At 38.3% G+C, this 26,818-nt stretch overlaps 1 protein-coding gene across 2 annotated transcripts in view; it reads right to left on the reverse strand.

The window, feature by feature from the left end:
- Nucleotides 1-947: 947 nt before the first annotated feature.
- HIBADH (3-hydroxyisobutyrate dehydrogenase) overlaps nt 948-26,818 on the reverse strand; it is an 86,557-nt gene continuing 60,686 nt past the window's right edge. Inside the window, exons 5-8 of one of the 2 annotated variants that reach the window (XM_064412980.1) lie at nt 17,302-17,435; nt 16,685-16,761; nt 9,580-9,736; nt 948-1,938 (exon numbers count right to left, since the gene is read on the reverse strand). In XM_064412980.1, coding sequence (XP_064269050.1) covers nt 1,780-1,938; nt 9,580-9,736; nt 16,685-16,761; nt 17,302-17,435 — 527 coding nt within the window. In that variant the 3' untranslated portion in view covers nt 948-1,779. The other variant, XM_064412989.1, reaches the window with a different exon arrangement.

Here is a 26,818-nt window from a genome sequence, read left to right on the forward strand (position 1 = left end):
CCTTACCTCATCCATCACAAAATGTCCAAATGAAAAAGGATCCCACTGTCAAAACCAGCCTTCATTACTTGACCCCAAATTCATATTAAGACTAGCTCTACCCTTTGCATTATGTGAGGCAGGAGTTCCACAGGAAATAAATGTAGTATGGGATCTTGTCAGCAAAGGTCAGACCACACATCTGTAACTATGGTGCCATGTTGCACCTGAGTGGCTGTTTGTGCCGCAGGTAGTTTTGTGTCTAATTTCTGAATGAAGGCAATCCTGTAGAGACAAGACTGTTAACAAAAGAGAGACAAACCATTTTTTAAAAGTACAATTGCTCTCAGCAGCCCTATACTCATATAAAAAAACATATGAGTATATTGAATGAGTATAATGAATCCCAAATCCTTGAATCACCTGGAATGTCAAACAGTTTTCAAAGAAAGCCAAAAGGAGAAGAGATCAATTACTACTGTTTAATAATTTTTGCATGATACTACTAATTTGTTGGAAGACAGTGTCCAAGCTGTCTGATTATTGACAGAACTGAGCTAATTCAAGCACACAATTTTGATAACGTAATGTGCATCTATAAAAGGATCCCTCACACAACCAAAATGGGAATGTAAATGTGTAATTGAACATTAAGCATAGAGTTTGAATGTGAGTAGTTCTAGTACAATCAGCGTGAGTATTTATGAAGCCAAATATGCACCTGTACTTTGGCAAGACCAATGGGATATGAACGGTTCGGGTAATGTGTATGCAAATATATTTGCATATATTATATATTTGTCTGCATTTCACAACAAGAGCTTTTGAAAGACTTGGGTTTGCAAGATAATCTGAAAATCTGTAGAAAACCCAGCAAATTAGAAAATAAGACCACTTAGTACAAGTTTTGGTTAATACTGCATGTACAAGACTCAACCTAAACAAAAAGCAAATAATCGTGCAGCAAGTATTTACCAGTATAGATTTTATTTCTTTTCAAAATAATGGGGTTTGTTAAGATTTAAAATACTTTAGTAATTACCTAAAGCAAATGTACACTTTGTTAGAACTTCTGTTAAGTGCTGATCTTGAGTTCTGAAAATGCGTGACAGAATACAAGAAAATATAAAATCGGGTTAGCAAAATACAATAACGGAGCTTTACAAGAGGGACACACATTCTATATTATTTGACCTAAGCCTATCAGGTAAACATGGTGTAACAGCTTTCCACTTAGAACACGTGCCTATAAACTTTATCTGCAACCTGAATCCCAGGAAAAATTAACTTCTGATCAACTCAGGGCTACTAGGTCCAAAACAAAAAAAAAATTCCATCTCAAGATGTGTTTCCTCATTGAACATATATTCCCTTTTTCCATAAGGTATTAATTTTAAATTTTAATAGATCACTATATATGATAAAATTGCAATAAAACATTCTCTTATTATTCATGATTCAACTAAGTCTGTAGCCATAACGTAAGTTATTTTATATGTGAAGAGTTAAGTGTTTCATAAAAAAAATATTTATTTATTGCATCTAGTGAAAAAAACTTTGATGGCTCTTCAGAAAAAAAAAAAAAAAGGACTTGCTCTTGGCTAATTGCCAAACAATCCCTTCCCTTGGCTTGCCTTTTCAAGAATTATACAGAAACTCTGGAGTTCGTTGTGGTCTGGACAGCCAAAGATGATTAATCTGTATGGAAGCAGGATGCTTGATTAAATCCACAAACTTCCCAAATGAACTATAAGGATAAAAAAATGTGGTTTGTTATTGTGTCCATTTCCAAAGGACAGCTCACAAGCTTTCCTCTTCACGTAAAAACTGGAACACAGCTGAGAAGTCTTTCAGGGCATAGCCCTTGGCACACATCATCCTGTAGATCTGATGTGCCTGGGAGCCCAAAGGAACTGGTGTCTTCGTGTTGGTGGCAGAAATCTGGGCCAAGCCAAGATCCTGTAGGGGGCAAGAAGAAGGAGGAAGAGGGCAGAGAGGAAGAATGGAAGGAAAGAAAAAGAGAAAAAGTCAGGGGAGAAACAACAAGGACATAAACAGCCATATACATATCATAGGTTATTTGGCTTCCACTGTAACAAGAACTCTACTGCCAACAAGTACAATACTCCAGCCTTAAAATTTCAGAGCTGGAAGAAGCAGATTTTGTGTAGTTTTTATTTTTTAAACAGTAATTCAATGTTATTCAACAGAAAAACCTCAAACTTTGCCACGCAAGCACCACCTTAAGAACAGGAGGAATTTTCAGATTCTCGATCACTATATTACCTGGTAGCAAGACTCAGACTCTTTTTCCCCATTGAGTATGTCATCTCTAGTAAGAAAATCTCCTTGGCTATTCACTGAAGCATTTCACATACATTCTAAGAGTATAATTTAGTTCTTTTGGCAAGAAGAATTTTTATTATTATAAACAGGTTAAAAATCAGGCAGAAAAAATTTCAAGACCAAGAAAATGGAAGCCACTTAGCAAACACACATTTGCTATAAACAGTTAATATCAAATGACACTCATAGGTCACTTAGTGAATATAACTGGTTTGCTGCCTAATTGGAAGGATGTATTAGAGAATTGTTTAGGGGGCAGTCCCTCGTCTGCTACAACTCAAAATTCTTCTTGAGTGACTTTTTCTTTAATAGAGGCACATAGAGAATAGTTCCACTGTGTTTTTAAATACTGTATTTGGGTCAACAAAAGGGAGGGAAGGTTCAAAGAGGACAAATGTGAAATGTGTCCTCCTTGGTCAACTACCGTTATAATCTGAAATCAATACGGCAGATCCCAAAGGTGAGTACCAGGTACTATGACTAATCATAGCTAACTAGAAGTAGTCAGCTTGAACTCCAAGCTGAATCAGACACGAAACAACCCAAAGAAAGAAGCACTAACAAGGGCCTGGATATATACAAAAAGATCTCTTGATTTCGTAGGAAGTAATGCCTGCACTGAAGGCTGTCTTTAAGTTCTTGTTAATGAAATCAATGTTTGGGATCTATATTTCACCAAAGCTGCAAAAGAACCTCTCAAACATTACTAGGAAATGCCTGTATTTCCTATCCATTCAGAACTATGGTGGTTTATAGAATCTGCTGTGTGGTTGATTTTTTCCTGTTTTTCAGTGGTTTGGGTTGAAAGGAGTCTTAAAGATCATCTAATTCCAAGCCCCCGACCATGGGAAGGGACATCTTCCACTTGACCAGGCTGCTCCAAGCTCCATCCAACCTGACCTTGAACACTTCCAGGGATGTGACATAGACAACTTCTCTGGGCAACCTGCACCAGTGACTCACCATCCTCACAGTATAGAATTTCTTCCTAATATCTAATCTAAATCTCCTCTTTTTCAGTTTGAAGCTATTAGCCCTTATCCTGTCACTATATTTCCACAAGTCATACTCCACGTCTCTTGTAGGCTTCCTGTAAGTCTTGGAAGGTGCTATAAGGTCTTCCCAGAGCCTTATCTTCTCCAGGATGAACAACCTCAACTCTCTCAGCCTTTCTTCACAGGAGAGATGACCCAGCCCTCTGACAATCTTCACCACTCTCCTCTGCACTCACTCCAGCAGGTCCATGGCCTTCTTATGTTGGGGGCCCCAGAGCAGGACACAGAACTCCATGTGGGGTCTCAGTATAGCAGAATCACCTCCCTTGACCTGATGGTCATGCTGTTTTTGATGCATCCCAGGATGTGACTGGATTTCTGGGCTACAAGCACACATTGCCAGGCCACACTGAGCTTCTGGTCCACCCATACCCCCCCAAGTCTTTCTCCCCAGGGCTGCTCTCAGTCCACTCTTTGCCTAGCCTGCATTTGTGCTTGGGATTGCTCCAACCCAAGTGCAACACCTTGCACTTGGCCTTGTTGAAATTAATGAGATTTGCAAGGGCCCACCTCTCACACCCATTAAAGTCTTTGAGTATCTCAGCCTTCTCCAAATTCTGGGCAACCAAGTCCTAACCCTGTATAAGGTCCTGTATCTATAGAAGCTTTTCTTGCTGCCCTTGAAGTATCTGGTCAGGTTTAATTTTATCAGGCTTTCCTAACCTGATTCCTGGCTGCTTGGAAAATTTGTCTGTATTCCTCCCAGCCTATCTGTGCTTGTTTCCAACCTCTGTAGGCTTTCTTTTTGTGACTGAATTTGTCCAGTAACTCCTTGTTCATCAGCACAGACCTCCTGACAGTTTTGCCTGATTTCCTCCTTGTTCATTCCTCATTCATTCCTCCTGAGCCTGGAGAAGGTGATCCCTGAATATTAACCTGCTCTCTTGTGCCCCTCTTCCCTCTGGCACCTTATCATGTTACTTTGCTGAGCAGATTCCTGCAGAGGCCGAAGCTGGCTCTCCTGAAGTCCAGGGGAGTGAGCCAGCTGTGCACCCTCCTTGCTGCCCTAAGGACCTCAAACTACACTGCTTCATGATCACTGCAGCCAAGGCTGCTCTTGAGATTCGCATTTCCCACCAGCCCCTCCTTACTGATGTGATCAAGGTCCAACACAACAACCTCTCCTTGTTGGCTCCTCTGTCTTTGGAGAAGGAGGTTCTTACCAACACATTCCAAGAACTTCCTAGATTGCTTATGCTTTGCTGTGCTGCCCCTCCAGCAGATACCAGTGTGGTTGAAGTCCCCCATGACGACCGAGGCTTGTGGATGTGAGATAGATCCTATTTGTCTATATTTGTCTCATCTGCTCAGTCTTCAGATCTGATGGGCTGCAGAAGGTCCCCACTATAATGTCACCTGTCCCTACTCTCCTCTTAATCCTGACCTGTAAACTCTCAGTCAGCTCCTCCTCCAAGTGATGCACTCCAGCTGGTCACTGACATAGAGCCTGAATCCTTCCCCTCCAACACCCCAGTAAGAGAAGTCACCACAATGTCTCTGTGATGCCAGTAAGATCACAGCCCTGCAGGCATGCAGACACAGCATTTGCATAGCGTCATTTAAACTGGGCCCTGATGAAGCCAATTTACTGGCTGTAATTCTTGTGTGCTGCTCTTCAGGTGCTCTCCTGCTGCACCTGCAATCCAACTCCAGGCTCTGGACAGTTATTGCTGTCACTGGCATCAAAGTGGTAGGAGTGGAATGAATGCAGGTTCCCCCTCCACTAGTAACTTCAGCTTAAAGCCTTCTTCACCACAGCTCTGCAAGCCTGTAAGCAAAGACGCTCTTCCCTTACTCTGACAGATGGCTCCCATCCCTGATACAGAAGAACTGAAAGACTGTAGTACTGCTGAGAGCACCTTTGACTTCTCAGGGATGACTTACAAGACAGGTCTTTACTTTCTGTGTGTCTGGATTTGAATTAGCACAAGGAAATTCAAGATCTTACTCTATTCTCTAAATGTCACTTCGATCTGTAAATCGGCTCTATAAAGGTCATTCTGATACAAATCAGAATTATAGTTACTTTTCCTATTACCCTGGAATGACTTCAAGCTCTGGGAAAATAGGAAAAACATACATATCAGATGTCACAGAATCCAAAATAGTTTTCATCTACATCAGGGCAGATAATTTCTTCTCTGTTGAAAGACTGATGAGCTGACAAATCTAGGAACACTTTCTTTAACCTGCATACAGTAAGATATTTAATGACATATATGAGCCCTCTTTGTGAAATCTGTACCCATATTATTCATTTTATTCAAGAAAGCTTAACTCATGTAATGGAATATTAGAATGGCAAAGTCATCTAATTCCAAACTAGTGAAAGTATTTCATATTGGTAGTGGTGCCTTTGATCTATTTATCTCTGAAAGGACATTCACAGAAACAATTCCTGAAAATTTTGAATGGACTGTTTGCACAAATATATAATTTCATAAATGTCCTAGTTTTGGCAAGGGAGAAGGTTAATTTTTTTCAGTAGCTGTGAGTGGGTGGAGCCTTGCACCACATGAGCATGGCCAAGACCTCAGTGTTGTTTGGTACCATCCTATGTCATTGCTGGGGTGGGGAAAGGAACTTTCTCTGGCTTCCTGGAAGAAAGGATGCTCCTTTCTGATTGAGGAAAAGCACAGTGGGTGGGTCTGTCCACCACTGCTTTTCATTGTCCTGGGCTTGGTAAACATTTTACATTTAAATAATCCTCTCTTTTATTAGTAGTATGTTGCTGTTACTGTTTGTGTTCTTATATCATGGCTGATTCCCATAAATTGTTCTTATCTCAACCCATGATCTTTGTGTCTTATGTCTCTGACTGGAAGGGGAGGGCAGCAGCTCACAGGGGTTTTTTTTGTGGCATACTAAACTGGGGAATTGCATTCCTAAACCAAGGCATTAAAGTAGCTCTCTACACTTCAGTACAGAAAGTGTACCTCCAAGATGGCTGAAACATTCAACAACACTACAATAGTCAAATGGACAAGGACTCCTGACTTAAGTGCAGGAAGGTTGTTTTGCTTTTTTTAAAGCTCCATTCTATAAATTAGAGCTTTGAAGGAAAAAAACACAAGAAAATGTAAGTAAAGGTTATCTTTAACTTCAGATTATGAAGTATTTTGCACCTTTTCACTTGAGGTTAGAGATCCCTCAAGTGAAATAGTACAAAAGAGCTTGGAAAGAAATTTCTCTTTGCTGACTTATTTGGAAAAGTAAAAATGGGAGCATATTTTATGGCTTCTCTTACAGTTTTTGGAACCGGCAACATCTTCCAGATGTCTCAGTGCACTGAATATGCTAACACTTTTCCTCATCTTAGAATAGGGAAACAGATTATTTTTCACAATTTGCTTTCACTTTAAAATTACCTGGTTCCTTACATTTATTTTGCAGTTGATATAAATGAAACTGCCATTTGGAATAAGGCTCAAAGGCTGTCTTGACATGACTCAAGAGGAGTATGATATGAATCTAGCTCTTCTCAGGATCCAAAGTTGACATTTAATTAGCAACTGTGCTGTCAATGAAAGATGGAACTTCTGGCCTTCCAATGCCTTGGACACAAACCTGGTGTGGTAAACTAAACTAGACTTTTTTAAATACAAAATTTTTAGAGCAAGTTTCACAGTAAGTTGACTAAATTGTATGTTTCAGTAACAAATTTCAAGACCAAAGAGCTTCTCAGAAGTGTCTGGCAAACTTTTTTGACCCAAACACTTAAAATAAAGATCCTCTGGCTTTGTTTGAGAGATTTTGATGACAAAATATTTTTAAGAAAGCCTTTGACTTCTACCAACTGATATGTGAGCAGGAGCTTGAAGTTTAGTAACTGTGTTTAGTGACTGCAACTGAGGCACTCCTAGATATTTTCCTAGATATTATACCTCAGGCTATTACCTACCTCTTTCTCCTTTGAATACATTCCTTTTTATTTCTTAAGTGGCAAAACTGTGCTCTGCATTTCCCTTAAAAAAGTCCCCACCTCAAACAATTTACAAACTGCACAGTATGTCACACATTAGGATGAAATGGATAACAGCAAAAGTCTTTCCACCAACTAAAAGGCAGTGTCTTAGAAGGGGTGACCACTGCACCACAGAATACCCTGAACATGATTGGCTGTCTTGGCTACTTATTCAAGAAATCTTCCTTCTACAGAAAAACAGAGCATAGTTCAAGAGGCATGAGAGGAACTTAATGCCTTTCCTTCTTACTGAGGATTCTAGCCTGAAGAACGCAGTCTTCAGGACTGTCAGGAGAGGCAAGTCAGAAGAGTGAACAGCAATTACAAATCTCTCTGAGGAGCTCTCTCTTGGTTATCACTGATGCTTTATAACCAAAAGCTGGCAGTTTCAACAGGCACAAACCAGGATGCTATTCCTTCAATTAAAGAAAGATCTTTCAGGGCATTCTTCCACGGGAGATGAAGACCAAAGGAAAAAAACCAATCCTTTAGAAAGAAACTTAAAAGAGAGGAAAGAAAATGTGTGCCCCTATTGCATTTATACAATGAGGCTATTCTGGACAAGATTGAGAGCTGTCAATCACGAGAACAGAGATTGCAGCATAGAACATGGTACAACAGGCAGAACAGATTCTGAAAACAACACATAACATGGCAACAAGGTTTGAGGCAGGGCCAAGATCAGGTTGCTTATTTCTAATTGCCTGGCAAACTCTAAGCAATAACCGAATGCTTTTTCTAAATCTGTAATTTAAACAACACTTTATTGTCCCCGATGTTCAATGACATGAACACTTTACAAAAACTGCTATTTCTCAATATTTTAACACAATATTTTAATATTTATTCCTCAAAGAAATGAAAGTTCCTGGTCATTGGTCCATAAACATAAAATGCAGCAGCCATTGAGGGGTTGTGAGCCATGCAGCACTAGCAAAGTTTTTTGGTGCTACCACATGCAAAACACTCTGGACCCGCTCTGAGGAGAAGTTGGCAAATTTAATTGAGTGTGCAAATGCACCAATTGTCCTAAATCAACTGCAAAATGACATGAATAGTATCAATAAGCAGGTATTATATACAGTAGCTCCAGCATTTTGGAGATTTACATGGTAATATCTGAATTCACCAGCTTTGAGAATGCTGTTTTAGTTTTAAGTGCTACATTTCCAGTCACATGAAAGACCTGAAAATGGACAGAATGCCTAACCAGTTGGGAGCACTCAATAAACTGGTATGCATAAAACCTATCCTGTATGAACTCAAATACCTCCCTCAGGACACTATCTCCATGAAATGGATATTCAGTGTGAAATTATTTCCTGCACTTAAGATGAGACATCTCTTCCAGTGCTGATTTTATAATTTACCTTAGGCAATCATTGTGCTCAGTGCAGAAGTAGTTCAACAGTCACAGTTCTGTATCTCTTTCCTCCAACTGTGTGTCCTCTGACCTCCTTGCCTATTTTCCTTTGGCCTCTAAAAGCTTTGCTTTCCTGACCACAGAGTGACTCAGGACAGCACTTTTCCTGGAAAAGCCAAGAGCATGGCAATAAGTGTATTCTCCTGGGATGGAATAACAGTAGGTTTTCAATTTCCTACTGCTGAGAAGGACCTAAACCCCAGATCTCCCACTTTGTGGAGAATGGTGCAGAAACCTGCAGGAGGTCAGCCTGTGGTGGTGTGGGTTGCTTTCTGCATTCCAGATGGCCTTAGGCAGAAAGACATGCACACAAGCAATTGGCTCTGAAAGGAAGGGTTTGCTAGTGAGCATGCCCAGGAGCACAGTTAAAGGTATCTGGAATAGAGTGGGACCAAAATCTGAGATGCTAATGCCGCTATCAGCATCTAATTAAGTAACTTGGATTTCCCTGAATTCTCTCTTGAACTTAGGCTCCTAAATTCTAGAGCAGTCATGCAAAAGGCTAAATGGCTTGCCGAATGCTCACTATACCCACGTGCCCATTTGGACTCCTTTATTAAGGCAGAACTCAAAAAGATCATGCATATAATCTCACTGAGTGGCTCAGCAGTAATAGTGGCTAGAAAAAAGCTGGAGACTAAGGAAAAGCCCTTAGTAAACAACTCATTAATTCAGAGCTACAGGAAGAGCTCAGATCCCCTCTATCCATGCCTATATATTATCCTGTAATCACAGATTTTCACTGAGAAGACCGCTTGCTGGAAGCCCAGAGAGAAGCAAGTGCACATACTTGACATGCAAGTGCTGTGTACCTTAGCCATGAGTGTTGTTCCAAAGCCACCTTGATAATTGTTAGCTGAGGGTACTCCTTCCATCACTCCAGGAACAGGGTTGTACGTATCGCTTGACCAACAGCGACCTGAGCTCATATTTAGGATTTTGGCCAGCAGCTTTGGGTCAAGGCCTAATCTGTCAAAGGTCAAAGAAGAGAAGTGTTAATGTCAAAACGCACAAGACATGGGTGACTTGTTTTATATCTTAGGACCCGACCATCATTCCTCTCCCTTTATTATAAGTCATGAAAAATGACAGACTATTGATATTGGGGGCAGGGATGCTGTATCTTAAATTAAAGAGCATCAATCCGCCATTTAAGCAGTATGTTTTCAAAGCTTTTTTCCTTTTGCACTAAGCAAATCCTCTTCACCCAGCCATTTTGAAAGTGCAAGCAAATTAAAGGTCCTTTGAGAACAATAGTTACCTTGTATTTCAATTACTGAAAGGCATTCTCTGTTCTGCCACCTACTAGGTCACATACTTGTTCTTCATATAAAAATATTCTCTGAACGAAGCAAAAAATTCACAAGCAAGTGTGGCAACATGGAAATGGTTGTGCAATGTGTTTATATGTGAACACTAGTGCATTTCTGAAGTAAACAAGATAACACAATTGATTCTGCTCTAATAATGTGAATAAAAATGCTGCACTTATAAAAAAAACTTTACCGTCATATACAGCTGTGCATTCTTGTTTTTGCTATTATTAAATCTTCATTATATGCTCCTGCTTATGAGACAAGTCTGCATTTCACTGTGACATATGTTATCTATTCGCAAACATATATTATAGTTCTGGGTCAGCTGCTGATAAGGTTACTGATCCCAATAAAACAAAGCTTGTCCAAGTAGAAACGTCATTTGTTCTACCATGGAGATGATGGCATAAACTGCTGCTCAGTGCAGACCCTGAAAATTCTTCAATATTATACAAAATTAACCCTCTTATGAATTCACATTTATGCTGACAATAAGTTGCAGTGTAATTTTACATCAATTGCATTAATATCAAGGACAAGCAGCAGCAGTTTATCTGGCAGTGTACAAATGTTCAGCTACACACAGGACAAAAGAGAAGGCAAGGGAACTATCTCCAGTAACAATTCAAGATAAGAAAAGGACATTTTAAAATGGATATATCACAACCTTATACAAAGCTTATTTAAATAGATTTCAATGTTTTTTATGTTAGTTCTCACATCACAGACTTTTGCAGATCCCCATAGCCTAACAGGGCTTCCAGGCACTGTAGCACCCAGAGTTTTATTTTGTAGATGAGAAAAGCTCATTACCAGTGGAACAGTTGCTAAAATGCATGTCTATCTAATCATGTAGGCATTCTGAATTTGAAAAACTACGTTTTAGTCAACCCTACAGCATGGCTCCTACTCCTATAGTGGCACTGTGTACTGCAAGTCTGCCTTCCTAATACTAAGCAAGATAATTTTCTGTATTTCAGATAGCTTTTTATAGAACTGCTGGGCACTCTTATTTATGATTTGCTGCAGCAGCCCCTGGAATTCAATGGAAAGTCTCCGCTGGCCTAAATGGGATCCAGCTTTATGCTCTTCCCCATTTTTTTCCAACCCTCTGATTCAACTGAATGCTTATAATGATCATTTATTTAAAAATAAAAACTGTATTTTCCAGCACCAGTATGTTTTCGCAGTATTTTATTGTGCACAGTGCATCAAAGTCCTCACCACAAAAGTCTTCATCAAGAGCCACTCCAAATAATGGTTTTAATTGTTGTAATCAAAGAAACCCACACTGGGAGCATTCAAAGCCTGAGCTGTTAAATACACAGAGGTTGTTTTTTCCCCCCTCAAACAAATCTCTTGACTCGTCTGTTTCCTTATCATTGTTACATCCAGATCAGTATTTTTACCAATGTAGTGCCTGCTTGTGCCATATCCAACTGCATGGAGAGGCCTGCAATTACAGCTGTGAGTATACTGCAAGACAGAGGGCTTATTATTTCAAAACACATAACCCTCCCAAAGAATGCTCTTTTTACAGAGTTCCAACTGCCTCTCTGTGAAAGTGTACTTTAAAAGATATGCATGTATTATACAGATATGTAAAATACTGTCTTGCGCTAGATCTGACATATTTTTGCTCTGGGAAAAGAAAAAGGAAGATAGTGTCAGTTTGTATCCCTGCTTCTTCAAAATTCATAGCTCTTAAACACCATGCAGCTTCTCTTCAGGAGACCTGAACCTATTTTTTTTTCCTCCTTTGCAGCAAGTGTATCATTAATAAGAGCAAGTTAGAAGTGCTTTGCATTTCATCTTTCTGAAGATTCATCCACTGGTGCATACATAACTGACAGTTAAAATTAGACATATATTAAAATCAGTTACTGAAGAAGTCCTCTGTCTTCCACTGCACCCAAAGCTTGTAATGGTCTGAAACCAGCCAGAATATACAGTAATTGTCATTCAGCAAGAGTCTATCCTAGAAAGTCATGCTTCAGTGGAGAAGACTGAGTTTCCATTTGAAATCAACAAATTAATCCAAGACAGGTATCTGAAAGGGCAAGTTTAATAGGAAGCAGCTACTGGGCTCTCAACCATGATAAAATGTTATTGCTGTTTCCCTGTAAATTGGCTGGGAACATACGATACTCTCTGCATAAGAGCTCCATTGCTGTTCAGGAGATATACTGCTCAAGCTATCAAAATGATGACAGTCTGCCAGTCCCCATAACAACTTGCCATTGGACATGGCAAGAGCTTGTGCATGTGTGTGTGAATTTACAATTACCAAAATGCTCTCTTCTCCCTTATAAGCAGAAAAGAAGCTCATGTATTAACTGTACTTATAATAGAACAAAAACAATTTCTCCCTCAAATCAATGCTTCTTCAATAACATTCCTAATGAAGTGAACAGCAGAAACTAAGCAATAGATGCACATACTAAAAAAAAAAAAAAAAGGTTCAAAATAGGATCCCTTCACACCACAGCTCAAAACTCAAGTTTTGCTGAGCTCTAATAAAGCTTCAGCCTGAATTTTTCACACACTCCTCCAAAAGCTCTGTCTGGAACAGATACAGAAATTAAAATAGTGTCTCACAAGAAAGATACATCCTGGTCTCATTCTAAGGTGTAACAACTGAACTAGCTGAACTCTTGAGAGTTTCCCATCTCAAGGTGCTTTGGGTAAACACTGAATAAAGGTGCAAAAATTGAAGCAGAACCTTATAGCCCGTCTAACACAGTTAAAAATTACTTTGCCATTGGTGTTTTAAACAAGGTAAGTGCTCGCCAGCATCATTACTAACCTTCATGAGACTTAGCTATAGTCCCACGCCAAAGACAGCAGGAACCACAGCCTGGAGTTCTTTTTCAAGGTACTCTTTCTAACCTTTGCAGTGGGGATGTGTCCAGGACTAAGTATTCCTCAGCCTGTTGGATATGCTCCTCTCTACTCTGCAAGGTCTCATTTCTGCTCATGTCTTACATCCATTGCTCAGGGGTGCTCACAGAAACCAGATCTAGAGACTGAGACTACATTTAAACTTGGCATGAGAAGAAAAATTCTTTTACTGTCTTGTCACTTTATTTATCTAAAAAAACCCCAAGTGAGCACAAATCAATGGAGTAAAATTGCTTAGGAAGGAGCTGTATTTGCAGCTTTTGGTATAAATTTGGGTGACACTGCAGTCTCTCCTCATAGAGATGATTTTCTCTGTTATTGGAAGAATGGATTTTGCAGTGAGGTTATTGCCATGGAGCCCTTACTGCTCTCCTGGTCCCTTATATCCCAACCACATTAGGGAACCTTGAGCTGTCTTGTGTCACCACATAAGCCCTTCCTTGAGTCTTTGCAGGCAGTTTCTGAAGGGAACGCAAACTGTCTGTCAGGCAGCAACTTCCATCTGACCCAAACACAAACCAGGTATCAGCAATATTTCATTTCTGAGCTTTATTTTGCTAGTACTAGAAATTGTTTTACTGGAGCTCAGGGCTCAGCAGAACAAAGTTACTGGCACTGAGATGATCAGCAAAATGAAAAATATTTTCTGACTGTGGACAGTATCACTTCATGTTTGAACTTCATATTTGTGCAATTTACATCTAGTCTGTGTCAGTTTGACACAGTAAGTCAGTATTTTGCAATATGCACACTACTTGTAAAACTGTACAGCAAAATGTGCTCAAGATTTTTCAACTGACAAGTTGCACTAACATGCTAGAAAGAAAAGAAAATATAAATGACAATGTGAATTCATTTCCGCAACATCTGCCACACCTTTTAACTTTTACCAGTAACAGTCATAAATCATCAGGAAAGTAATGGAAAAACTGAACATAACAAGCATTTCATTCATTTCATCCAGAACTATGGATGGGAATATTTTTAAAAAGTATTTATGCAATTTAATCCAAATAACTTCCAGAGAAAACGGACATCTTCATTAGTAAATAAAGATGATGTTCGAGTAAAGCAAGTGAAATATAAATGCAAAATTACATAGCAATATGGGCTATTTTTCTGGGAGTTTCTTGTAGAATTCTTGTTCATTAATGTTAGTTTTCTTTCCTCTTCACCATATTATATTTGCTACTTATGTTGAAGTTTGGAAAAATTCTATAATTTCAAATATAAAATAAATAAAACAATAATTTAAAAATATGAAATTACTAGAATAGTCATTCTAACTACTACATAAAATGAAAATTTAGACTGTATGGTTTACGAAAACATTAGAGAAGAAGTGGCTTATTAACAGAATTAATATCACACTGCTTTGAAGACTTAAGTTTAGAGTATATATTGGTTTACGGAAGGCATTGTAATATGATCTTGTAGCTACATCTAGTTCTGACAGCAGTATTTTGAATAATTAATTATTCAAAGTCCCTAGAACTCAATTTAAATGATGCAGCAGATATATACAATGTGTGACATAAAGACATTTCACATTCTATAGGAAAGTTAAGAACACATCTAAGTTCCAAAATTCCTATTCTAAATTTTTAGATTTTCAGTATCCTTTTCCATCATGAAGTCAAAGTTTGACTTTCTTCACCTGATACGCATCAAACTAATAAATCAAGTTCAGCTTCCTACTCTCTTCAGAGCAGGCAGCCACACTATCCTTTGAGCTTTAGAGTAGGAAAAACTTCCCAAAATTATTAATATAGGAAAACTTCTAATAATTAGAATGACAATGTAAATTTTTATATTATAAATTTTTCCACACTCCAAGTGGAAAGCACTTATTCTAGTTATAAGCAGAAGTCATCTTCTCAAGACCTAAATCACACTAAATTAAAATCATTGCAAGGATTCTAAATTACTTCTTAAGGCTTTAAATAACCATCTCTGTCTTAATTCAGTTTTTGACTAAATGAGATTCTGCTATTTCTATACTTTGGTTTAAAATCAGCAGGTTTTGTCTACAATAAATATAGTTCCCTCTTGATAACCTTAATTGTAGGGTAGGGAGGCTTATATATTGTTACTTTCACATTGGATCTTTGCTCACAAATGATGAATAGAGATTCAGCCAAAATTTAAACCGGAGAAGGAAAAATTCTAAACACCTTCAAGCTACAGTGACTGCAGACATCAACTTGCTCTTCACAGGGCTTACACACCCCAGAATACCTCTCTTCCAATTGATTTTATTTTAGTAATTCCTACAAATGTAGATAAAGCTGTAACAAAAAATTAGTTGCACGTGCCTTAGTGAATCATGACTTAAAGCAGAATACAATGCAAGCTTTCTGGATAACACTAGATTTAAAAAGTTGTAAACAATACTACTGGTTTTATTATGGCTTGATGCAGACATGCTTCAGTATATTACAGACTCTCAATTTTAAAATGTAAATGGTACAGGATATTGATAAACCAATTAGCACTGATGCAAAGCAAATTCCTCTTTTATCTCAATTACAACATGACAACTTAATAGGTCAAGACAGTCTAACATCTGAGACAAGGGCAATTCAATAAAACAACTGCATCTTGATATGGTAATTAAGAGGAAATGTGAATCCATTACATTGTCTTGTGTATGTGCGCACATGTAGGTGTTTTTTTAAATTTATGTAAGCATTTGATGCCCTCTTGCTGTTTTTATAGTGTACCAAATCCACATGAACACAGTTGAGTCCAGTTGATAACTACCTACAGTATCTGTAGTTTTAGCTAGCAAATTTTAAGGATGCAACTGTGCAGATAAATAATTCATGAAAATCTCCTGAAAGATACACAATTGCAAGATAATGTCTTCAAACACAGGACTTCTCTGTCTATAAATTTGCAAATTATTTTGATCTGGCTACAAGAATTTATCAAAGGTTCAAATACCTTGATCCTGAACGTGTACTTGCATGCACTCAATTGGAAAATAAAACAAAATGACAAAGACCACAGCAAAATACATACATCACAATTAGGAAATGAAAATAATTTTGCTCAAATATGACGTCACTGGAAAGTTAGATGTAGCACATCCTAGAAAAGAAATAGTATTGGCAAGAGTGTAGTAGAGTATACTACAGCTTTTTGACAAACTAGGAGTTTTGGCAACTAGGACAAAGTGCTCTCATAAAGTCAAAGAAAGGTAGATGTCCTGTTTTATGCTTTCATCTTAATTTGATATACACACTGTAGAAGAAATTTCACTTTACAATAGACCTTGGAACAATTTAAGAAATAAATAAAGCAAATGAGACCCATATGTGAGTAAAATATTCTGAATAGACTGTACATTAGCTTAGAATACAAACAAAAACTTACCTCTATATTAGCTCTGTTTATAATGAAAGATAAACACTATTGTACACTACACTACAGCAGAACAAATAAACTCTTAACTTCAGATGTAGAATGTAACAACCTATGCAGCCAATACAAGAGAATATTCCCATGCTGAAAACACCTCCTCCTAGTTAAATAATCCCTTTAGCCTGCTGTTCATGGCTCTGTAAGACAACTTTTGGCAAGAAGTTTACCTATTTCTTTTAATCATCGTCTCAGCAAAAGTCAACCATAATACATAAAAACTGTAATGGAAAAAATGTTTTTGTGGTGTTCAATCCACCACAAAAATCAAACCAACCTGATTCCAAGATTCATAGCCTCAGCAGTTCCAATCATACTGATGGCCAAGAGCATGTTGTTGCAGATCTTTGCAGCCTGAAAACACGTGAAACCATCAATTAGTTTATGCATTTTTATAGAACTAACATACAGGAATCCACTAGGCCCAGGACAATTTGATCAAGTATGTTCTGGCAGCTTTCTTCTAGAGTAAACATAGATCTGGGATAGCACAAAGTTAATGAAAGTTGCTCTATGGCTCCTTCACAGATTAAAAAAATACCTTTCTTTCTTAGTGCTGCTCAGTAAGCATACATGACATGTGGGAACTCTTTGTTCTTCAGAACATCCAGTAAATCTAAATTCAGATGAAACAAAATCAAAATGTCTCTCCCCTAAGAAGTATAATCTCAACAAGCCAGAGTGGGGAAATACCAGTCAGATTTTCATAAGAAGTTACACAACATACTGGACAAAAGCGCCACGATGTTATTTATAAACACAAGGTTAGAGACAAACAAGAATGAAGATATATTATCAAGCATTTAGCTCTTGAGTAAAAGAGTAGGCACCAATAAATAAAAAGGCAGAAAAAGGAAAGACTGAGATAGCTATTAGCCCTTCAGAAAGCATTACCTGTCCGGTTCCAACCTCTCCACAGTAAACCACATTAGAACCCATGCATGTCAGCAACTCTTTGGCAGCATTAAATTCTTGTTCCACTCCACCAACCATGAAAGTAAGGTTTCCAGCTCGAGCAGCTCCAACACCTGAATCAAGATAACATTGGATTTAATAATACTATTAAAAAGCCTCAAAACTTAGGCAGTTTCTCTTACCAGTAAGGGTCTGATGATGCAAAATTAATACTTCACTTACAATGAACCTCTCAAATTCTATGTAAAATAACCCCACATTCCTAGTACTCAAAGGATCAGCAATCTAAATTCTGAAACATCTGATGGAGATAAAACCACCTTATCTTCCAGGCACACTAGCAGAAAAGTCCTAAGACTTGCATAAAATTGGCAGTCACTTTTTATAGTTTATACAAAGAAACAATTAAATTTTCTTGCAACTTCGCGCTCCACAAAATTTACGGTGTCTGAATTACTAAATAAAATTTCTCTTTTGTCAAACTACTCCTCACACACAACCATTAACAAACCTCTGCTCAAAGATAACTCTGCTTTTATCAGCCTTTCCAAACCTAGGCTAATTTTATCAATGTTTCCTGATTTTCACATGATTGAACAGCTAAAAGACACAAGCATATAAAACCAAGTCTTCTGAATTTCTGCAGTTTATTATGTTCTTAATCTGAAGCAAAAGTCTCCTTAATCCAAGAAGCTTTAAGTTAGTTCCCATGTAAACTTAATGTATTTACAATGAAGCAGTTATTACGTAAAGACGATGTCAAAATTATTCATACACATACACACACCAACACACTATTCCCAGTTTAATTCCTGTAGTCAGTCCTCTCTTTAGTACAGTTCAGTAAACACACCATAGTTCTCTGAATATACAGTTCCCAAGCACAACATCGGCAAATTTTTCATGTGATATTTATTACCTCCACTCCATGAAATACTCTATTCCTTAAAAGAAGCCTAATTCTAATATGAATTACTCTTACATCCCTAACTTCCTCATCCCTGGTATTTAATGGGTACAACTGCTAGGAAAATTCGACCTAAACTGATGAACAGATCAGCTTCCTCACTAATTTTCACTCTGGCAAGAAGCATAGCCACAATAAATTTTCTGTGCTATGCATCAAACATTGGCTGGTTAGGGTGTACAGCTGCAGATAACAACTGACTTTCAAATTAAACATGCTCAATTAGGTACATTGCTCTGAAGTGCTGTTCCATAGCTAAGGAAGTGGACAGGTTTGGACTTTGTTCACAACATCAAGGATAGTTGCACTGCAGCTTTTCACACTGAAGAATCTGTTGAACTTTTTTTTTTGCTTTTCAATAAAAATTTCAATTGATGCTCTCACTGTGTGCAACTGCTCTGTGTGGCTATGTCTACAAATGCCCCTTTCTGTATCTGGCAAGTGTTTATTTTTCCCATCCTGACTTTTAACATCTACTATCTTTTTAAGTCACTGAAGAACTTCAGACAAATTTGACAGATCAGTCTCAAAAAGAGTAAATACCCACCAGTTATGCAAAACTAGGCAACAGTAAAGATGCTCCCAGTGATGACCTGCTCAGCCTATATTAGAACATAGAATCACAGGATTTCTGGGGTTGGAAGTAACCTCTCAAGATCATTCAACCCCCCTGCTCAGGGAGGGCCAGCTGAGGCATGATGCCCAGGACCGTGTCCAGTCAGCCTTCAAGCGTCTCCAAGGATGGAGACTCCACAGCCTCCCTAGGTAACTTCCACTCTTTGCCTGCCCTCACAGTAAAAAAAGTGTTTTCTTGTGCTTCAGGTGGAATTTCTCCAGATTCGATTTGTGCCTCCTGTTCTGTCACTGGGCACTACTGAGCAGAGTGCAGCTCCCTTACTTAAGTCTCTCCCATCAAGTATTTATACATATTATTAAGATCCCCCTGGCACCTTCCCTTCATGCTAAACAGTCTCAGCTCTCTCAGTCTCTCTTCATATGAAAGATGCTCCAGACCCTTTGCCATCTTCATGGCCCTTAGCTGGACTCACTCCAGTAAATCTGTGTCTTTACTGTGCTATTAAGTCCAGAACTGGAGCATGCAGAAGAACTCAGACCCACAGCTTTAACAAAACAATCGGTCTGTATACAGAACACTGCTGAGGTACTGAAATATGTACAGCAGTGAGGATCTTCCTGCCCAGGTTGAGAGACACCCAATTTTCAGCCAATCCTTGATCTCACTTGAACAACTCCTCTCCAGGCAACTCACAGGAACTGGGCAAAGAGCAAAGCCCAAACTAGCTAGCACAAACAGGTCATTGTTGTCTTTTTGGCTACTAGTTCACTATGTACATGACCGCAAAGATTGCTACATTAATAAACACAATGATTTTCATTCCATTCCTTTAGCTATTTTTATTCAAACCACATAATGGCCTTTACCACTAATCCTGTGATCTGACCTGCAGCAAATTAAGTAGACAATTTAAGTCAAAGCTTACAAACAAAATCCAGTACTATCCATCATAGGTCAATAGCCTTGTATCTAGATTACAGACTGCTAAATAGCTTCAGAGATTCATTTATTAGAGCAAAATTAATGCTGACAATAGTTTTCAGCTGGTTAATCTTCTGACAGCTGCACTCTCTCACTTGTTCAAACACATTTCAAGAAGCAAAAATAAATTAGTTAAGTAGAAAAAAAGAGACCAATTTGTTGTATAATGCAGAAGGCTTGGAAAATTCTTGTTTTAAAAACAAAAACCTATTTACTTCATGGTAGATTTTATCATCTAGGGTCCTTGCCAACTATCTGCTATTTTATCAGAACCAAACGAGCAATGCAGCAAATTTTTAAGACTGGCAATTAAAAAAAAAATTGGCATGGAGTCTAGGAGTACAAGAACTGTAACTTCAGCTAAAAATAGAAATTAAAAAAAAAATCATTATACAAGAACGCACAGCCTTCTTTCACAATCACAGCTTCCATACCAACAACACAAGCCAGTTAAGTATTATCAGTTTTTAATACTAAAGAGAGCAGTGGAGATGCAGAGCAGCTAATGCATTTAAATATGCTAACTATTATTTTTCATATTTTGATTTTTTAAAAGAAGTTTTACCACCTAAGATAATGTTTTATGTACCACTACTGTGAGGGTCAAAAGTAGTTTAAAATCTATCTGTTCTTTCTAAAATACAAAAAATCTCTTCACATCCTTGGGGAATAGTTTTCAGAGAAACAGTATCTGTGAATAGCATGTGTTAAGATTTCCTCCTCTGCTGCAAAGCAAGACTGCTGGAGCCCATGGCTGCAGTCTTATACTTGGTTTCTCTAGGATGATAACCACAGCTATATGCAGCATCCTGCGATGTCGTCACACCAGCAGATTCCACAGAGCAGATCAAGTCTGTAGGTCACAACAGCACCAGAGTTTGTCCCACAGATATAAACTGACAGGAAGAGGATTGCAGAAAAATATAAGAAATCTAGCTATTTGAGGGGATATGCAAGAAAATGACTCTGGGAAAAAATATGGTGAGAAGTTACAGAGTAGCACTACAGTACCGCATATCCACTTGGAGATGGGTTCCCACTTGTGTACTGGCATGTTTTGGATGAAGAGCTGCAAAACTAAGTTTTTTATCAGAAGAGGTACATAAAGAACTGCACTTCAAAGCATCCTGTCACGTATGGCTGTGATACTAGTGGGATAAGTTCAATCCAGGCGCTTCTCATTCGATTGCCAATGGATGGCTCAGTGAACCTGCTACAGAGCAGTTCTTAAGTTCAACATGTTAGACAAAAATAGGAATGGAAACTTAGGAGCCCTCACATGACAACAGGAACTGGCTGCAGCTACCCTGGAACAGTCTGAAGATGACCTCAAGTTTTAGCATCCAGACCAAGCAGCCTCGTTTGACAGACATGCTGCTCTTCCATATTCACTTTCCTGTGCTTATTTAAACAGTATTTCATGTTGCTGCAAAAAGCCTTGAAATTTGCCACTGATGCTTCCAGCTCCCAAAAAAGCCCCAAAAGGTCTTAGCTCTATAGCTACATCATTAAAACCCTTAGTTTCTATCAGTTTGCTTATTATTAAGAACACAGTTTGCTAGAAAAGAGATGTTAATGTAAAGGTGTTATATGAAAGTATCTGCTTTTGGTTCCAGCTTTATTACATTTCTGTAAGAACAGAGGGCAAATGAGTTAAAAAGAAGCGATATTGTAAGGCTATGCATTACAGCACCATCACAGTGGCAACGCTGAAAACAGCAACACTGCTGGAAAGACAATGCACCCAAGCATATCCCTGTGCCAACATATTTAAACCACTGTTGTGCTGCACCTGCAGATAAAAAAATTCATTGCTGACAAAGTTGAGACTGAAATGATACGAGCTGAGCTGTTTCAGAGTCTCTGAAGGACAAGTAAGAGATGAAGGCTGCAATATCAAGAAGCTTCAGCAAAAAATAATCTATTTGTTGTTTTTATATTCAACACTTAGCTGCAATTTTAACAACTAATTTTGTGATCTAAACAAGATTAAAAAAAAAAAAACAAACAAACAAGAAGAACATTGCTAGAGTTTCAATCCTCTATCTTGTTTTACAATGTTGCACCTTCAAGCACAGGAGTTGAGGCTTTGCCTGTTCCACTTTGGGAAGTGCAAGGGAACACTGGTCTTTTATTCTGATTATTTTTTTTTTAAATGCAGTTTAAGTGACTGTAGCTGCCTCAAACAAGCAGGTTCTTGTCATGTTTGCTCTCTTTCACATAGGCTGAGCTTGAGAGGCTGCATCTGTGTACCTTGTGTAAGTATTTTTAAGGACTAAGCAGATTTTTTAAAGTATCTGCCAGCTCACACGAAATACTTTGTCTTTGCAACTCACGAAAAGTTAACCAAGATACACAAGGAAAGATTAACTGAAAAGGTTACTATTGTTTTGCTACATACATAAATCTAAAACCAATTAAAAGGCATGTAAAGGCAAAATCAGCTATAAATCCCTACTGGAAATAAAAGAATATTTAAAACTATACTATAAAATTTAAAATAACCATGAAAAGACTTGTTATTTTATAAAATATAAGTGGGGTATCAATGTTTTTTACCTGCTTCTTAGACAATGTCTGCCATCATCAATCTATTTGCAGGAAACAAGTAAATGGAACAGACTCAGAAAAAAACCCACAGCACACTGCCACTCCAAGGGCTTGTGCTTCTCCCCATTATAAAAATCAGCATCAAAGCTAGACCTATGAAGCTATTCTGCTGCCTTATAACTAAAACACAGTAAATCACTTAATTTGCTCAAAAGAACTTAAATGTTGTAACCAGTCTGCCATCAGCAGAGATAAAGAAGAGGACCGATGGGACCGGGCTGCAATGTGAGCCGTCTTTAAAATGCAATTGTTCTAATCATTTTCTACAGATGCAGCCTCACAAGGGGCTGCTGTCACAGGGACCATTTACGACTTGTTATGGTGTCTCTATTGTTTACCAGCGACATTCGCTAAAAAGGCGACAGCTGGGACAGAAAGCTGCTCCTCAACGAACAATATAATCCCGTGAAAGTAATCAACAAATTTAAGGGTGTTAATTAACTTTACACTTTATCATGTTCAATTAGTTGTCCTTTCTCGAAAAGATTGCCGTGCACAATCGGTTTAGAGCGTGCCATGTTTGATTTGTAAGTGATCACTGTTTCTGTTTCGAAGTCCATGTCAGATGTTCTCTTGGGTTTTGGTGACACAGATGAATGGCTCTGCACATGTTAGGGGGTGATCTGGTTTAACATAAACCAGCATAACATAACCCCTTGTTAACGTATCGCTGGCCTTTCCAAGCAGGCACAGAAACGCCCGTGCCCGCGGACGCACACAAACGTGCACAAAACCCTCGCGGCAGCACGACAGTCAACGAGCCCAAGTTTCGTTTTTGCTGAAACACAAAGACACAAATAAATGGGCAATTTTTCATCATTATATCTCAAAGCAAGACTTGTCTTTTAGGGGCACGCTTGGGATCATTTCTTCCCAGCAAGATCCCTAGTTCTGCTGCATTATGCACTAATGCACAAGCGCCTCCGTACATTTTACATAATGCACGCTGCCTTTTCTAATGGCAGCTGAGCAAATGCTGTGTAGATGCAGTAAGTTCTTCTGTATATAAAATTCTGTGGTTTGTACTGCCTTTATAATGCCGGGGATTCTAGAAGAAAGTTGAATTAATCTATTATTAAAATTTGCCATTTTCCCTTACCATTCCTACTTGCTAACGGGACAAGGCAAAGCTCATGATGAAGCGACAATGTACTTGGAAGTGCCCCTTAATGAAAGTCATTGCTGTTTCCCTCTTCTGACAAATAGAGCTTTGCATCACCATACCTCATAAACTAGTGATTTTTGAGCCAAAATGGAAATGGAGGTTCAGGTCAGTGATTTCAAGATTTATACAACAAGCACTCAAATATTCATCCAGACAAAAGCATGCTTAAGGACGTAGAAACACATCTCTTACAGCATAATCGAATTATACAATTTGTGAGATTATGGCTGTACAGAGAAAAAAAACTAGTGGATTTTTATTCTGCAGCAACAGGCAAATTAAATACACATGATCATCATTATTTAAGCAGTTACATTGTACATAAAAACAAACTGCAAAAAACCCGCCCACAAAACAAAACAAAATAAAAATGCAAAGAAAGCCCAATAGAAAAGTTGTTAACTCTGAAAGCTAATAATGGACTAGGTTAAATATTTAAGAGGAAATTATAGGCTATATTAGAAATAGCTGAAACCACAAAACAAAGCAGTATAAAACATTAGTTTTCTGCTAGGAAGAAGATCTGCAGGGAAAAGGGAAGCGGTCGATAGATCCTTAAATTGGACGCAATAGCTGTTCTTCTATCCCAAGTTGGCAGCTGCTACATTTGCAGACCTAGTTCATTATTTACCCATAATGACCATCAAGCTCCAGTCAAAGTCAGATCACAACAACTGTCAGCAGCTCTTTTAATTAGCCTTGTTTGAATTCAGATAAATATCACAATGGCCCAGCTTCTGCTGAAAAAGCAACAAGAAGATTGCAAGGAATAAGCTATAAGCTGCCCTGACTTCCTAATAAACAGTATTGTGAAAAAGTCCAGAGAACCAAAGTTGTTGGTGTTTTTTTTTTTTTAATTAAGGAAGGGATGGTGATGTGCACATTATTATTTTTTCCTCACGTGATATTCATATTACTACTTACAATTCCTGTTTATAAGCAAATTTGTGCATCTCAAATGCCAACTCAAAACACTACTCCACAATCTGAAAGGTAAACTTGAAGAGATGGTTTACAGGTATTAATTAAATTTCTAACCTCTGTGAAATCATATGTTTTGAAAAACTGAATCAGAATTAAGGAATGCACATATTAACAGGATTATCCTCTCTCCTAATTTATCTCCTTCTGTTTGTTTATCCTCAGGGAACATAATCTTCTGTTGCATCAAGCCACTCTCATTCTCCCTGTGTCAGCAGCAGAATAATAATTCCCTCCTCCTCCTCCTCCACCCCCTCTCCCACAAGCACTGGCAAGAATGAAGACGAGTGGATCAGACTGTGTGCATCAGCATTAATGCTCCATGCAGCTATTTTCCTAGCAGTAGTAGACACTGAAAGAAAGATGCAAGAGAGGTGAGCAATATGCTACCTGTTCTGGGCAGCCCAGCATGAGAGGGCGTAATTAAACAGATTTTGCCTTCCAGAATAATATGAAGGTAGAAGATGCAGGCAGAGACTGCTCTAAGAGCTTTTCTTCAGCATTCCACTCGCTGTCACAGTTGAGTCCCAATTTTGCTAGGTGCTGTCTAAAGACAAAGCCAGTTCCAAACTTTCCAGTCCCACATGCCAATCTGAGCAGTGCTGCTGTACATGCAAGTACACTTGGAGGCCTCAAGGAAAACATATTTAGGGATTTACATGAATCGTAAGGATACATGCATATAAACAATAGGTACCTACATTTGTTATAGTAGAAGAGGTTATCCCCTTTTGGGAACAGAAAAAAATATGTAAACATAATCAGAAACGGAAGGTAGAAAGTAGTGGAAGAGGAAGGACAAATAACTGATTAAACAAAATGAGCAAAATGATCATGAGGTGCTTTATGTTTTTAAAAGAAGGCCTGAGTAGATTGGTATAGGGATTTGTACTTGAACTTGGCCAAGGATGGTGGAATAAAGATCTTCAATTTGTTTTAGATGTATTACAGAATGATGCCAAAACACAGAAAAGAATATGCCCTCTCAATAAATCATGCAAAAACTAGAAGCTGTTGTTGAGGCAGTTTAATATGAGAGGGATGCACGAGGAAAATTTTACGAGATGGTATTAAGTAGCAACTGATGCCTCCAAGGGATCAGCCAAAGAAAATAAGTTGCAAAAGGCAAAATGCACACAAAAGATACTTCAACTTTTTCAACAGAAATACAAGCTGAAAGGCCTGATGAAATTGTTCTGTCTGCAGCATTTTGTAAAAAGCACTACATTTAGTTCTAGTCATTGTAATGTCAAAGAGAAATATCAAAGCACCTGAAAAGTTAGCAAGTAAAAAGGTTAAGAGCAGTGCAATAAGAAAGGAAATACATCATGATTGATCAACTTATCTGCTTATTTTTACCCAAAATATTGTATTTAAAACATTAAGAAACAGCAGTTCATGACAGTCATCTTTCCCATTCTCCACCTTTGACCCATACTCCACCACAGAATCATAGACAACAGAAACATCCTTTTGGTGTTGCTGGAGTACCAGATTTAGCTACTCCTTTACTCATCACTAATATTTAGATGCATGGTCTAAATCTCACCTCCAGACCTATACAGAAATATGAAAACTTAACAACAACAGCTGCAGGCATCTACAGTTGTGGACAGCAAAACTACCTGCACAGAGCTCAGCACCGTTCAAAGCAAGTACCCAATTTTTTATCTGAACATTAGCAAGAAGGCTGGACAGCTAGGGATGAACAGAAGCAACACATTCCACATATACAAGATCCCAAAATTTCAAAGCTGATTTCAGACAGTCCAAATGTAAAGTACCTGACACTGAGCTGTCTGATTAACTGTTGCTGGGTTCTGATCAAGCACAGCATCAAATACATGTGAAATCTTGAATACAAAAGAAACAAAGAAAATAGTCCTTCTTCAAAGAAAACAAATCTTGCCCAGCACTACTGCTTGAAATTCCGGTCCTTAAGGAGAAGTCCAAAAATTAAATATGAACATGCATGCAGTTCCTCCACTATGTGGGCCACTTGTTAACCCACCACACAACTAGAATTCAGTAGACCAATCTTGACCAATGAGGCTCCAAGTCCTAGAAATAAAAGTTTATCCCAATCACATACTGCAAAATCAAGAATAATTTTTGTCGAGTGTTAGAAAGAGGGAAGAGCTGCATTTCCAGTATCATCATAATCTCGCCTTCTTGAAAAGCTTCTACTCTATGCAGAAGATCAGCAACCAGAAAA

The sequence above is a fragment of the Passer domesticus genome, chromosome 1 (assembly GCF_036417665.1).
Source record: "Passer domesticus isolate bPasDom1 chromosome 1, bPasDom1.hap1, whole genome shotgun sequence".
NCBI lineage: Eukaryota > Metazoa > Chordata > Aves > Passeriformes > Passeridae > Passer > Passer domesticus.